The sequence below is a fragment of the Tasmannia lanceolata genome, unplaced genomic scaffold (assembly GCF_043159265.1).
Source record: "Tasmannia lanceolata isolate RefF3 unplaced genomic scaffold, GAP_Taslan_0.1 ptg000003l, whole genome shotgun sequence".
Lineage (NCBI taxonomy): Eukaryota > Viridiplantae > Streptophyta > Magnoliopsida > Canellales > Winteraceae > Tasmannia > Tasmannia lanceolata.
In genome coordinates this window covers 20,360,267-20,376,250 of record NW_027518680.1, presented here as the reverse complement: position 1 = coordinate 20,376,250, position 15,984 = coordinate 20,360,267, and the positions used below count along the sequence as shown (strand labels likewise).

Genomic DNA, 15,984 nt, shown 5'->3' with positions numbered 1-15,984 from the left:
ATTTTTGCGTTGTTCTTTTGCTCGTAGCGACTTGACGGAATCGGGTCGTTACAGTTGAATTATTTCCATGATTTTTGCGTTGTTCTTTTGCATGTAGCAACTTGACGGAATCGGGTCGTTACACTTATTGCTTTATATTTGCATTTGCACCTTGAGATTTAACTTGTGCGCTTGAATTTCATCTTGATCTCTTAATCTTCAAAATTGGGTTAATTTTTAAAAAGGTTAAAACTTGTTAGCAACCTAATTTTTTTTACCTCATCATTAGTTGCCAATTCGGGACCACCCTTGAAATTTCACTTGGTATCAGAGCCTTGGCTCTTAAAATATTTTCTTCTCTTAAAATCTTTAGTAAATTTTTCTTTAAAATTTCAAACAAGGGAAAGATCATAAGATCTTTGGCAACTTTCTATTTGTGAAATGGCAAATATAAATGGAACCGGACTTCCGGAAGGCCATTCCACAACTAGACCTCCTTTCTTTAATGGGTCCAACTATGGACATTGGAAGACAAGGATGCGCATCTATCTTCTTTTGATAGATGTGGAACTTTGGCATATTGTTGAAAATGGATACATTTTGCCTTCCAATCCATTTGAAGAATGGAATATTGAAGATAAAAGGCATGCAAATTTAAATTACAAAGCTATAAACTCTTTGTTTTGCGCCTTATCAACGGAGGAGTTCAATAGAGTAGCTCTTTTTTATTCCGCCAAGCTTATTTGGGATACACTTGCCGTTACCCATGAGGGAACATCACAAGTTAAGGATTCCAAAATAAACTTGTTAAAGAGCAAATATGAAATGTTTAGAATGGGTCAAAATGAAAGTATTTTTGAAATGTATACCTGATTTTCTAAAATATCTAATGAATTAGTATATCTTGGTAAATCTTATCCTACTGATGAGCTTGTGAGTAAATTGTTTAGGTCACTTCCTCCTTATTGGGACCCAAAAGTCACCGTCATTCAAGAATCAAAAGATCTCAAGACTCTAACTATGGAAGAGCTTGTAGGATCTCTCATCACCCATGAGATGCTCCTCACTAGCCGACAAGAGGAGAAGAAGCTGAAAGAGAAAGAAAAGAAAGTCGATCTCTAGCTCTAAAGGTCTCCAAGATGGACTCATCATCCTCAAATGAAGCGGATAGTGATGAGGAAGAAGCTTTAAGGAAATTTAAAAGCTTATGGAGAAAGAAGCATAAAAATGATAAAAAGAAGAAGAAAGAAGAAAGTGAAGTTGAGGGAGCTTTAAGATGCTACAATTGCAAGAAGATTGAACACAAAGACCGGATTGTCCACTTCTCAAGTCATCTTCCTCAAAGTACAAGGGAAAGAAGGATTGGAAGAAAAAGGCTCTTGTAGCCGGTTGGGATGCTACTAGCACCTCGGGAAAGAGCTCAAGTGAAGGGGAAGAAAATAAAGATGACCTTTGCCTCATGGCACTCTCCCATGAAGTTGAGGTAAACTCTAACTCCTCTTGTAATTCATCAAGTAGTGATAGTGAAAACATATCTTATGATGAATTGTACTTAACCTTGCATTCTCAAATTTCTAAAAATAAAGTTCAAAAGAAATATATTTCAAAATTAGAAAATGAACTTAATATTTTGAGAAATGAATCCTCTTCCATATCTCAAGCTAAAGTAAAAATTGAAAATTTTAAACTTGAGATTGAAACCCTTAAGGGTATTTTGGATGATAAATCTTGCCAATTACAAAAAGTGGCAAGCTCTTCCAAATCTTATGAAGATGAAACTAATGATTTTCTAAATCAAATAACCCATCTTCATAATGAAAATGAAAGGTTAAGATTATGTCTCCATGAATTTTTAAATGGTAATAAAATTATTGACAAATCTTAAAGAAGACTAGTCAAAGACCTAATCATGCAATTTATGATAGGACTAGTCTATCTAACCCTCATATTAGATGCCATTATTGTGGAATTAATGGTCATTACCAATTCCAATGTGCATTTAAGATTAGGGATTGTGGTGGAACCAAGAAATTTTAGGTTCCCAAAGCCCCCATATGATTCTATTCATATGTGCTTAGATTAGGGGTTTAAACTTAAATTTGAATACCTTTTTACAGTTATTTAAAATCCCCTCTTTTATTGAATTTGTTTTCCAAATAGAGGGAGTTTTAAGATTATCTCTTTCCTTGAAAAAGGGGGAGCTTAAAATTGAAAATTTTATCCCTTTGATTTCCTTTTTACCCCATCTTTTTTATAGATGCCAAAGGGGGAGAGAAATCTAGTGTAAGGAAATTATGCATGTTTTTATTGAAAAATCTCTTGTGCTTGTCATCATCAAAAAGGGGGAGATTGTGAGCCCAATGGTTCCCACCTTGGCAATTCTCATCTTATTTTGATGATTCCAATATACAAGTGATTTAAGATCACTAATGTGTTTGATTGTCTAAGTTGTAGATCATAATTGCTTAAAGACAAGATTGCTTGGATTAACGCCAAGAAGCTCTCATTGGACTACATTATGAAGGCCAAAGTCATCGAAGATCCAAGGCGATTGAAGACTTGACGAATCGCATTGAAGATCGAAGTCTATTTAGATTGTATAAGATCCAATCCTAATTTAGATTTTAAAAGGCATAAATTAAGTTAATCTCATACACCCTAAATATTTATGTGATTGTCCTTGTGGTGTTCCAACACTTTGGAACCCTCATTTACAATCCCAACTTGGTGTAAAGTTGGAAGCCCAAGAAACAGAATTGAAAATCTGCTTGACATAGGCTTCTCGGAGCTCCGAGCTCGGAACTCCGAGAGATTCCTTGGAGCTCCGAGAAATGGTCCAGTAGCTTTTTTTTCAACTTCTGTTTGTATTCCCGGAACTCCGAGATTTTTCTCGGAACTCCGAGACCACTATAACGGGAAGATTTTTGACCATTGGGAACTTTGCCAGACTTACGACAATGCATATAGCTTAGTTTAGGCACTGAACTATGATCGACTCTGATTCCAGTGAGGCTTGAATACGTAGGCAGCTTTGGATGCTTGGATGGCATACCGAGCACGAGTCGGCCCACCACAAATGGTGGGGTTTTGTATGTTAGTTTTTTTAATTGAATTAATTAAAATATGTAGGATTTCCCATAAATTAGAATTTTAGGAGAATATTCACTTAAATTGAATCCAATCAAATTAAGAAAATCAAGATACACATTATGGATTACATTGAAATTAGATTTTAGGATGAATGTTACATAGTTCGCACATTAATATAGAGTTAAAGGAGCCATTTAAAATAAATTCAAGAGAGTTAACTTTTGAAATTGAAGACCGGATTATCGGGGAAGAATGGTACATGTGGTGGTAATTCCCCGTACCTTCCATTCTCGTAATCAGGTAACGAATCTAGATTTCTGGTCACTTATGGGTCCTAGATCTCTCATTTAGGTGGCGACTCTGTCATTCTCTTTTGCATGAAATTCGGATTGCTTTAGTGATCCCAAGTTCACGAAAATGATGAATTAAATTAATAATAAAAAGCACACGCCAATTGCGTGGGTACGAGAGACCAAGAGAGGGAGGTAGGCCGCGCCCCTCTCAAGGGATCGGATCGTACAATAGGATGGTGACTAATTATAAGACAAAGAAAGGAGGAAAAGGAGGGAGAAAGAAAAAATAAAAAGATAAGAAAGAAGAAATTTGGATAGTCGTGCGCAAGCTCATCTCCTCAAACATCTATCGATTAATCTCCAACCTTGAGGACAAGATTGATTTCAAGGCGGGTGGAATGATACGTACCTAGATAGATGGGTCTCACTTAGGATTTAGCAATATCTAAATTAGCTTTTGATATTAATGTGATTATTGGCAATATTTTTAGCAGTTATCTATATTCAGTAGGAGATGGAGATTTGATTAGAATATTGGCTACTCTTAGAATAGCAAGTTATTATTTAATTAGGAAGTAGAGTTGGGTAGGATTCATATTATGTAGGAAGGTATGTAGGATTCTTGGATATAAATAAGTTGTAATCTTCTATTTCATGAATGAAGAAATCTATCTTAGAAATTGTATCTTTTTGCACAAAGGATGACTGATCCTTCCCTCGAAGTGGATCAAGAGGTTGGTCTTCCCTCTAAGAAGATCGAATCACGTTACGAACCGATCCGGGTTCGTAACATTTTCACCCTTGTTTTTGTCCTTTTCTTATGTGGAGAACCAAAATAGCTAGTGAACATACCCAAAATCATTGAAAAGATAGCATTTTCATCAAGCATTTGATCTAAGGTGATGAGATTATCGTACCAAAGTGGAGAAGATCAATCTCATTTCATCATGTGAGAAGATCATCCAATAGTGAGACCGACAGGCTAGCTAGGGAGGGTGCATCTAGGGCGGAGGGGTTCTCTCATTCTTCCTTTCAATATTAATTTTTAGACCTCAGTTTCTAAGACTGCCAATGGACTCAAGATGGTCTAAGCGATCCAATGGGTTTCAAATTGATCGATTGGATGGGGCTTTAGCACAATGGCTGGATCCGTCAAACATGATTCAGATCCATTTAAGGTTCAAAAATCTAGATGGATTAAGTTCAAACACAGCCCTAGATCTGATTAGAGACTGCTAATGTACAAAAATGACTTAATCATATTCTAAATGAAATAGTATTTATGATTTTTTTCTTTTCATATAAAATTCCTAGTTTAAACCTTTTTATCCTTCTCTGTCTCTGTCTCTCTCTCTCTCTCTAGTTAATCGGTTAGGCGTATTCTTTCCTTGTTAGATAAATGCTTGTATGCAGTTTAGATTAATTCCTTTATTTATAAGTATTCTTATACTTGTTTAAAAGTTTAGATAAGTTATAGCTTATGAACAAATTTGACAGAATTATTCCATGTACACTAATATTTGATAGAACATTTAAATTTTTTTCTTAAATTCTAACTATTAACAATGTAGCTAGGACCTAAGACACTCTATGATGACAGTTACCAAGACACAGAAAGTAGAGTCCAAAGAACACTCCGAATATAGGATTCACCCAAGATCAGAATTGGATCCGTTCACAGCCCTAATGATTTCCAAAAAAAAAAATCTTATAAGGCGTTTGACTCACGGTGTAGAATATTTTGAACTCAAAATTGATTCTAAATCCTAAATTTATTACTAGCGTATAGAAACAATTTTGAGTCCAAAATTGATTCCATAAAGCAATTCACACGTATGATCTTGCCAAGAATCAATATTGGAGTCAAAATTGATTCTTAAAATCCAAAACAAACATCAGTTAACGACATCCCAGTGGTGTTTGATTAGGCTTCTCAAAATCCAAAACAAATATCTATTGAACACATGTTAAGTGGCGTCTGATTAGGCTTAGAACCAAACAATCTTGCAGGTCTCGGCCTCTTTGGATACCTCTAAAAATTAGTTGCTATAATCTTGCATGAAAATGCTTTTGAAGTTAAAGGATTTGCTAGGCACAATTTCGCAAAAAGCAAATCTCTGAAGTTAAATATGATTATTTACAAATAATGGTTATAATACCTCTAAAAATGATATAGTTAATGGATTCCAAAGAGGCCTTAATGTCTCATTAACGAATAAGATTAAATTGTTGCATGGTTGGGTTGGTTGCAAATTTGGACCAGCTAACTGTTCTCACTTGATCCAATACAGATTTTCTTATTTTACTACCCAAGGTACAAGAATTTACATCTGAGGAAGGTACAACCCAACTATGAAGTACATCAGCAGGTGTTACAACAATACGTAGGTACTCAGACATTGGCTCGATGCATTTGCTCTACCCCTTCTTACCCTTTCCTGAAAAAGCAAGATTACCTTGCGTCCTTGAATCGATAATCTCCTTTCAACTAATGTCATACGCAAATAAGAAGTAATTTGATCCTCCAAATCAAAATTTAAATTTTCTTCTCTATTGGTGTTGGTCCTGATGCATAAGATTTGGGAGAGATTCAGGCGTCAACAGAAAGGAGTATCTCAATTCGGACACACTTGGAGCACTGTCGTGGCTTGTTGGTTCCGGGCCCATAGCCCTAACAGCAATTGCAAGCATTAAAGTATTAGCCTGAAAATGATCACCATTGAGTATCAGTTTTTGATATTGTAACAAGAAACACATTCTAAATCTTGTGTTCATGAGATACGTGAGAAATTATTAAGATGTGTATAAAAAATAAAGAATTTTTTGGTGTACAATTAATCGGTCTAGGGCTTGAAGAAGGCATCAATGTAAAGCGAAAGTATGATCAAAGCATGAAACACTAGGCTATAAAGAACACAAGAAATCTAAGTAGTTCATTTCATGAATTGTCTGTTCATATGGGCAACTTTTTCTACTAGATGCAAATAAGATAGGGTGCAAGAGATACCATGCGCAAAGATAGAATATGTTGCAAATATAATTTAGAAAAAGCTAGAAAGAGTCTTTTCATTTTCATAGACTCTGCATTGGAAGTAGTTGTGTGTTGGAAGCTGATGTATAGGTAGTTTTTAGCACCATATGCCATCTCACAAGATAGTTATTTCATTTTTCTTATTTCCTACGAGTTTTGTTTAAAATACCAATGTATTTAGAAGCTTCCCTCATGTTTATAAATTGAGATGATTTTTATTGATATAAATAAGAAATTTCATATCAATGCAAAATCAGATTACTTATATATTATCTTCCGACTGTCACTTTTTTCTCTCCAACAAATGTGGTATCAGAGATTTGTTCTTCATTCGCTAACGCTAATCAACGGCATAAAAATCTAACAAAGCCTACTTCAATTATTCACAGAGTATGGTGCCAATATTTAAAGGAGAGAACTACAACCATTGGAGCCTTTAAATGAAGACTCTCCATCTCACAAGAATTGTTGAATTTAGTAGAAGATGGCTTTGAAGCACCAGAAAATCAGTAGCATTGACAAAAGTGCATTAAAAAGCAAATAAGAACAACAAGGAGTAAGATGCAAGTTCAGATTTCAACTTCTAGAGCATCTTCTTCTTAGATTTAATATGCAGATATAGTGGGATTTCGTGTTGCACTACGTCAATACTAAAATCCAGAATATCCTTGTATGACCATGCAAAAACCTCTTTGAAATATTTTAGCAAGTTCACCATTTCATCATGTTTCTCTGAGGAGAGGATTATCTCAACCCGAACTTCACTTAACTCCATCTCTGGACCCTAATTAAGTATTAAATTTCTTTCATGATAAGCTAGGCTCGACACTCCTCCAATTGCTCGATCATCTTAAAGATTTTGGGAGGAGTATTGTTGTTTTCATCCAAAGAAGGTTCGTGATTTAAGTTATTGTTAAACATCTCACAACTGAACACTGGAAAATAAAAGAAAACAAGAAATTCAATTCAAATTCAATTGGACTTACAAACTCAATGGACTGGTCGGAGTCCAACATTGGATTCCACTGAACATGTTTTGAGTCCTCATCAGACTTAGATTCTGACCCATAATACTTAATGGAAATGAAAGAAGAAAACTTTGAGACAAGGATCACAATCGCTTTAATCAAAGACTGGACTAATCACAATAAACTCTCCTAAAGCAGCAATCTGGAGCAAACCAAATATAACTTCATTGCTAAGGGTTTTTGCCTCTAATGGCCAATCGCTATTCAGCTTTTCTACTAAAATGAGGAACATTGGTTCATTTTCCAGCATCTGATGGTCGAAAAAGATTCCAAATCCTGGAAGGATCTAGCTGGTAACCTCTTCAAACCACGGCTCTAGAAAATCACAAAAAGGGAAATTCTCCCTTTAACAAATTGTCCATTCAAAGTCTTCTTGTATGGCTTCAATGGCTTTGGCATATAGGGAATCATCAATTGTTTGGTGATAATTTTGTATTACCTTTGCTTTTCAATACAATCTTGATCCTCAGATGTTGGTTTATACCCAGTACAAATGGGGCATCAATGTTGTTGATACCCATCTATTCAGTTGCACCATGTTGTCAACAACCAAACATCAGACCTAGAAAATAACCCATGTTCTTCAACGTGTGAGGCACCCCAACATTATCATTGTACAAAAATGGTATCTTCTCTTCTGATGAGACTCCTCATAAAACCAAAAAAGAACATGATTCACAGTTTAGAATGCGAATCGCACTAGTTGTATACCATCTTGTGGAGGTTGAGTTATGTGCATCGAGTGATCATGGCCAAAAAATCAAAGGTGGATTTGGTGCGCTATTGAGTAATTAGAAATTGACCTGAACTTTTTCTACCCATGTAACAATTTCACTGAATTACCCCACTTATGTTCCGTTTAGTATTGTCATAAGTTGAAAACATAATTCCAGTAGGCTAAAAGATTTGAGAGAGAGAGGCGAAAATGAGGGCAGAGAGAGGATAGCCCTGAGGGGGATCCCCTCTTGGTTTTCATGAATGGGGTGACTGTTGGGGGTTCCACGTGAAAGCAAATAAGGATTCGGATTCGGGATTTGGTGCGCTTTCAACATTGGATGAGTGAGAGGATGTGAATGGGCTTATAAGGATTCGGGCACCCTCCCCTTGTAATGTTCCTTTTTAGGAACATTGAACGAGTATTACGGATCGGATGGAGGTGCAGGGATTGGTCCGTGTGTGACTGCTTTCTGTGTGTTTTGGCGTCATCTGTGGGGCTAGATCGGGTGGAGATGGTCCACTTGTGGGGCCATTGGAGTGGGAGTCTTTGGAGCATTGGTCGGAGAGCCATCTAGAGTCCAAAGGGTTTGAGAGGTGGCCATATTTTGTAATATTTTGCACTATTTCCGCCTGGTGGATTAAATGATATTGGCACCCATGTACGGGTGAGTGGAACTTTTTGGTAGGTTTGGGCCAAGAAATAAACGATTATGCAAGGGCCCCTTTGGCCAATCTCTTAATGGTGCTGAAATGATAATGGCACCCCCCATGTGTTTCCATTCATGGGCAACACTCTCTTGGTTGTGCTCAAAAGAAAGGTGCTGAATTGATAAAGACACCCATATGGTTTGGGGTAGGAGTAATTGGGCTATAAGTAACAAATGGTGAAGGAGAAAATGGTCATGCAATCAAGACATTCAAAGAACTTATCTCCTATGCTAGTGAAGCAACCAACTTAGAAGGCAGTGGGTTTTCTAATTGGACGGTGCAGTGAGCACCCCATCTATCCTCCATCCTCCTTGCACCAGTGTGCCCTTGGAGATCACCCATCTTCCACAACCATTGAAGAGAGCATCCCCTCCTTCGAGCCAAGCTTCCCCACGACCACATGTTATGTTTCTATTCTCTTCTTTGGAATTGGTGATTAGGAATTTCCCAATCATCCCTCTTATGAGAGCCATAGCTCTATTCTCTTATATAAAGCCATTTTTGGTGGGTTGAGTGACTTGAAATTGCAAAACAGTCCCGATAAATTGGTGCAACGCAAATGTTTGATGAAATATCTATGTGAGTGGCCTTCCATTTTTGTAGTTAACATGCTTGGTGAGGGTTAAAGGCCCGTCATTTAGATAGAAGAAAAGGGTCATTACAAGTGGTATCAAAGCTGCATCCTGCCATCCTTTGTAGCCCCAAGAAGTCACGAAGAATCTGTGAAGAATTCGAGCCACTTCTCATACGTTTTTTGTTGCTGTAGAGACTTGCCCAAGGACGTCTCCAAGTGTTTGAAGAAATGCCTCCATGAGATGGGCGAACTGGGAGTTTTAGGGTCGTTCTATCGTTGGCACACCAACTGTTTGAAGAAAGACCCAAGAGTATACACGAATTTGGCCAAATTTTGGATGCAGAAATGCCCATCCAAGGACGCCCTCAGTATGTTTGATGAAATGCTTCACACAGCCTGCCAACTGTTTGTTGCAAAAGCCTCCTGCCGATGATATAGTCGATGTCACACGAGAGCTGTGATGAAAATGGAGCCATGTTTGGTCCGCATTGGGTGACCGGATTGCTCTAGCTACAACACTCTCCAACTGTTTGAGGAAATTCTCCAGTGAAGGGCACGGTTCTAGATGTTTGATGAAATGACGCCTCCTTGATGTTTGATGAAATGCCTCAAAGAGACTTGCAAACTATTGTTTGCAGGGACATTCCAGCAGTGATGCCCATCAGGCGTTTGAAGAAACGTCTATGCGAACCATATTGCGAAGGGACATAGCGTAAACCTACATACCTTATTCAACACAACTTGTTTGCTCGAACCTGCACACCAACCATTTGTTGGGTGCCCAGTGAGACGTTAGAAAGGCATGCACAACAAGTGCTTATTGTTTGGTCTGTGACACATCTGTAGTTGTTGAAAGTGCTGTTATTAGGTGGGTTGTGTTGTGTCAATGTTTGCCCACGAGGCCGCATGCACCAAGTTGAAGCTTGAAGTTGTACACCTATTGCTTGTGAGAGGGGCATGTATAGTTGAATGTGCAGTTGGCACATCTATACTCCATCTTTGTTGGGTGGTCTGATTGGAGCACTAGGCATGCCACCCCTCTTATGAGGCATCAAGCATTGGCCCTAGAAGCAGTTGGGACTGGATCTTAGAAATGCAAGCGTTGTACATGATCTTCTACAAGGGATAGCAAGGCCTTCTAGTCTGCACACCAACTGCTTGTCGAGTGGGCTGTGTGGGACTGTACATCCAATATAGGGCTGCACACAAACTATCCGTTATGTGGTCTGTGAGACTCCGCAACTAGAGTTATTAGAAGCACTTCCTACACATTAGGTGGACTTATTTGGAAAGACCTCATGGAGTCAACTTGGAGGAGGTCTAGGGATGACAATACAGAGGCACGGTTGGTAGCACGCTTGGTCGAGGCTATTGACAACCGCTTTGCCCATCTTGAGCGCACCCTACTAGAGGCTATAGAGAGGCTGGCAGCTGACTCCAAGAGGGGTTTCGAGTTCATGGCAGTGATAGAGCCTCCTGATTTGGAAAGATCCATTTCTTCATCCCTTACCATAGACATACCAACGCAGCATCCATACTGACCAATAGCTCAGATTGTTACTAATACATCGGTCAATAGTATGTGAGTGCCATGGTGACTTGCACTCCTACACCAACACCACCTTTGCTAACTTGCACTCCTACACAACCACTACGTTCGCCAACACAACAGAGGTGAGTGGAGCTTTTTGTACTATTTTGCACTATTTCCGCCTGGGGGATTAAATGATATTGGCACCCATGTACGGGTGAGTGGAACTTTTTGGTGGGTTTGGGCCAAGAAATACACGATTATGCAAGTGCCCCTTTGGCCAATCTCTTCATGGTGCTGAAATGATAGTGGCGCCCGCCATGTGTTTCCATTCATGGGCAACACTCTCTTGGTTGTGCTCAAAAGAAAGGTGCTGAATTGATAAAGACACCCATATGGTTTGGGGTAGGAGTAATTAGGCTATAAGTAACAAATGGTGAAGGAGAAAAGGGTCATGCAATCAAGACATTCAAAGAACTTATCTCCTATGCTAGTGAAGAAACCAACTTAGAAGGCAGTGGGTTTTCTAATTGGACGGTGCAGTGAGCACCCCATCTATCCTCCATCCTCCTTGCACTAGTGTGCCCTTGGAGATCACCCATCTTCCACAACCATTGAAGAGAACATCCTCTCCTTCGAGCCAAGCTTCCACAACCACTTAATTCTGCTTCTCTTCCTAGTACTACTTTCCTTCTGCCCTTACTAGTGTGACTTCTACCACCACTGCTACTTCCACTCCTTTTGATTCTTCTCCTTACCTGCTTTGTTTTTTCTTATTTTCTTCTCCTTTGCACTACATAGTTCCATGAGTTCATCAAGCAATTCTCTGAAAATATCAGCGCCTAGATAATATTTAAAACAACATATATTAAGAGCATCAAACACTGCATGTGGAGGCAACAGAACCACATATATTATAAAGACCAGAGGGCATTTCCATCAAAGCTTGGAAATCAAGAGCTTCAAGCACTACTTGTTAATCAAAATTCTTAATTCTAGAAGGAACCAATGGGAAGTGAACACAAACACATAGTTTTATGAGCCAATGTGAAAGCTCCGATTAAGAGATGAACTGAGAGGACCCACAAGGGAGGGAAGCAGTTGTATTCTACAACAGACATAAGCATGCTTAGTTGCTTACAGAGGAAAAGATATCCGTACTTGATAATGGCACTTCTCACTTAAATTAAACAATTTTCCAAGTGGCTATTAATAGCCTTTTGTGATTTTTAACAGTCTAGTGAACAACAAGTGTAAGATAAAGAGGAGTGTCATTATCAAAAAAATGAGAATGTGGATACCATTTCCTGGTAAAAGACATGGGAACATATGTATGCACGCGATCATGTAGAACTGAAGACCCATTACCTGGGCAAATAAGGCTGAGATTCCAATCAAGCGACATATTAACAGATGAAGGATCAAGAAGTTCTTGAATCTATTGTGCTTCCCATCAGAGTACTCGGAAATTGTCTGTCATAAACATAGTAAGAATGGAGTCACATTCAGAAAGTGTTATAGCAAGGAATTTGATTTCCCTTGCCAAACTACAGAGATTATGAAAGTAAACAATAGGAGCAGTAAACATACGGCTTCCCAATTCATCTTGAAGAGAATCACCACAACCAGTCCTACTTGAAGGAGAAGGATGAAACAAATAGCCAATATGTACTGCAAGCAGTTCAGGTTACCTTAATAAATTTTAGCTAAATGAAAGAAACATTCCCACATAAAGATTATAGTCAATTCCGGTCACACACATATGCACATACATTGCCTGATATGTTAAGCAAACTCATCGACTGTTCAACAAAACATTCATGTGAAAGTTGAAAGCGTTTTGGAGAAGATAAAGATTATGACCCATCGGATATCTCATCGAAAATCCATGTTTGGATTGTAGGAAAAGATTGGAAAGGAAAACTCTTTCCAGAATTTCCTACATTTCCACTATTTGATTACAAATGAAAGAAAATAACTTGAACCAGCACTATTCAAGTTTTATTTAGAGGGACCATCAATTAATGATAATATCATCTAAATAATCCATATTCATATCATTTTCTTCTAAATTGTGGAAATGAAAAAAGTATCCTAATCGACGCAATGAAAAGTCCAGTGACCAATAAGGGGGCTATAATATTTGGAAGCTTTTCAAAACAAAATGCTACAGAAATCGTTTTTTCACTTTGTGCCAGATACCCTTGAGTCTTTATATTACAAGGAACTGTAATACTAAAGGCATGGAAAATGATACCATAGAAAGGGCATTGACATTGATACCATTGGCACCATTGGCAACCGTATGGCCAAACAACATGCTCAAACACATAACGATCCCCACGACTAGACATGTGTAGACAAACCTGTAGAATGAAACACATAAGATAAAAAAAACATGTAATGCAGCGCGACTTGAATAAGGTGGAGAGATAATTTCAGCATAAATGCGTTAGCGAGTGTTGAATTATATAGACTATAACTCAAATCTTATGACCCAGTAACAATAGATATGATCCAAATTGAATCTTATTTGAGAAGAACCATACATGAATGGTATGATTCCCTTGGAATGGAATGGAAAACGGTAAATAATAGTTGATGGGTTTTAAGTTAGATTTGTCTTATGGATCAAAGAGAAATGAAATGGGTCTGCAAGTACTTGTCTCGGACCAATTTTTTCCAACTTTGAAGTTCCTCACATGTTTTATATTATACATAGCTACATAGATCAAATGCAGAATGTTAGAAATTGAGTAGAACAGGTCAGAATATGGTGCATTTGGAGAATACATTCCGCATACTTAAGTACTTTAATATTTTGCTAATTTTCTAAATCAATTTGAAGAAGATTTTAAACTTCGTTCCAACTTTATGATCAATGTAGTGGCCACAAAGATTTTATCAATAAATTGCCATTGCATCAATTTGAAACAAAGGAATGATCCAATTTTGTGCTTCATCATTATAATATAATGAGGTGTGCATGTACTTCACATGGGAGACCTGTCTTTACCGTTCCGATGGCCAACTTTGTTTGCCCCCCCTAAAAAAAACAGTAAACCCACTTTCCTTTCATGGAAGAATCTTATTTCAATATATTCTAGCATGATCTCCATGAATGGAATGAGATCAACAGTACTACATAACAGTAGAAAAAGGTGAAAAGTAGAAACAGAGTCTACTATGAACACAAACAAAATAAGATAGCTTGTAAATCAAAACAAAGAAATCAATAGCAAGAAAAATAAAAGAAAGAGTACCTAACTCCATCAATGGGTAGAATAGCCAGTAATTCAAACCAGGAAAAAAGTAATAACTGGAGAAAACCAATTTTCCAACGGTAGCAGAACCTTATTTTACCCTCTAACCAGCTAGAAATCCATCAATGCTTTACATATGAACAGAAAATAATGTCCCACAAAAGAAAATAAAACCCAATAAAAAAATAACAATAAAACTAGAAAAATGAAGCCCAATAAAAAAAATAGCAATAAATTCGCATTAAAACTAGAAAAATGAAACCCAATAAAAAAAAAAACAATAAGTTCGCATTAAACATGCAGAACCAAGTTCAGCAATCACAATAACATGAAGGACCTGTTCGTTATTGACTTTTGAGAATTGATTTTGAGTCTAAAACAGATTATTGGAGTAAAAATTTATCAGTTTTAGACTCAAAATCCAAAAGGAAAAAGGCAGAAGTTAAAACCTAATAATCAAATAGTGAACAAAAGCCATCCAATAACAAGCAAATAAATTGAAACTGACGGTAGACTAAAAGCAAAGAAAAGGCATAGAAGTTAAAATCTAATAATCAAATAGAGAACAAAAGCCATCCAATAACAAGCAAAGAAATTAAAACTGACACTAGATTAAAAGCAAAGAAAAAGCATATAACCAGAGGAAATGAAAATACCATGGTTTAGGAGGAGCTGATGAAGAGCCCAATTCAGCAACTGCTTCTCCCCATTTCTTGAGCAACCAAAGGGAATAAATAATAATCACTGCCCCACAAAAGTTCACCACTATATTTACTATCCTCAAAGATTGGTTCAAACAACATCTAGTGCATCTGATCATGCTTGAATTTGGCACAATTTCTTAGTAGCAAATTCCACTGGAAACACTCTTTATCTTTTTCCTATCTATAGCTCTTGAATACCTTACATGAATATCTCTTGTCTAGCACTGACCCGCATTCATTTGCACATGCGTTGCTTGTTTTTCCCTTCCTTTGGTAAAAAACATTGATTAAATGCAAGCAACGTGTTACAAAGACTATTTAAGTGTTGTACTAAAGAGAATGCAAAAAGAATCATATTATTTGCCATTTCTAAAAAAAAAGAAGAGGAATGTTGACTATGTAGAGAAAGTAAAAGACTTTTTGAAAGGTAGCTTGTAATGTGATTTGATAGGGGTACACCTAACACCCAATGTGACTCACATGGGGTTGAGAATTGAGAGAAGTTAAGTCCACCCAATTCATGAGATGGGATTGATATAATTCACACCCATGAAGGAAAATGTGACTCACATGGGGTTGAGAATTGAGAGAAGTTTAAGTTCACTCAATTCATGAGATGGGATTGATATAATTCACCCATGAAGGAAGGTTTAGAAACCTCACCAGACAGTCAATGTGTTTTTCCCTTTTTCTTTTCCTAGTCTTTGGGATTGATGAGAATATGGGAAGCAATTCCGAGTCACTCCACAGAATCCCATTTTTTAGTGACTTTAGGGATTCTTAGCTTTTTTTTTATTCTCCCCACCTAAAAAAGAGGCCGAGGTGATTTTCATAATGTTTGCAGAACACAACCTGAATTACTAATCCATCTTAGAAGAGATCAACACATGCAAATGATGTTGATAGTTTTGGACCATCGGTTTTGGTGGGCCCTTCTGGGGATGAGTCTAGCCACCTATGAAACGGTTAATTAGAAAATGGGCCTTAGTCTAACTCCAATCGGCAAGATGGCTCTGATCATCTCTCCATCCACGAAGTTCCCGAGATGAGAAATCCAAATCCTGAG

General features: G+C 37.5%; 1 protein-coding gene across 1 annotated transcript; it reads right to left on the bottom strand.

The window, feature by feature from the left end:
• Positions 1 to 5,544: 5,544 nt before the first annotated feature.
• On the bottom strand, positions 5,545 to 15,301 carry LOC143853721 (tetraspanin-19-like). Its single transcript, XM_077363449.1, has 5 exons — positions 14,871 to 15,301; positions 13,209 to 13,317; positions 12,542 to 12,622; positions 12,320 to 12,424; positions 5,545 to 6,065 (listed from the first exon to the last, which is right to left on the bottom strand). The coding sequence occupies exons 1-5, from the start codon at positions 15,032 to 15,034 to the stop codon at positions 5,913 to 5,915; spliced, it is 612 nt and encodes a 203-aa protein (XP_077219564.1). The 5' UTR covers positions 15,035 to 15,301; the 3' UTR covers positions 5,545 to 5,912.
• Positions 15,302 to 15,984: the final 683 nt, after the last annotated feature.

Bases quoted from the DNA above. Each gene is read 5' to 3' on its own strand.
- LOC143853721 (XM_077363449.1), bottom strand. From the start codon at position 15,034: ATGATCAGATGCACTAGATGTTGTTTGAACCAATCTTTGAGGATAGTA. The intron at 13,318-14,870 runs GTATTTTCATTT...TTCATTCTACAG, and splicing joins TCAGCTCCTCCTAAACCATG to GTTTGTCTACACATGTCTAG. The intron at 12,425-12,541 runs GTATGTTTACTG...TGTTTATGACAG, and splicing joins TCAAGATGAATTGGGAAGCC to ACAATTTCCGAGTACTCTGA.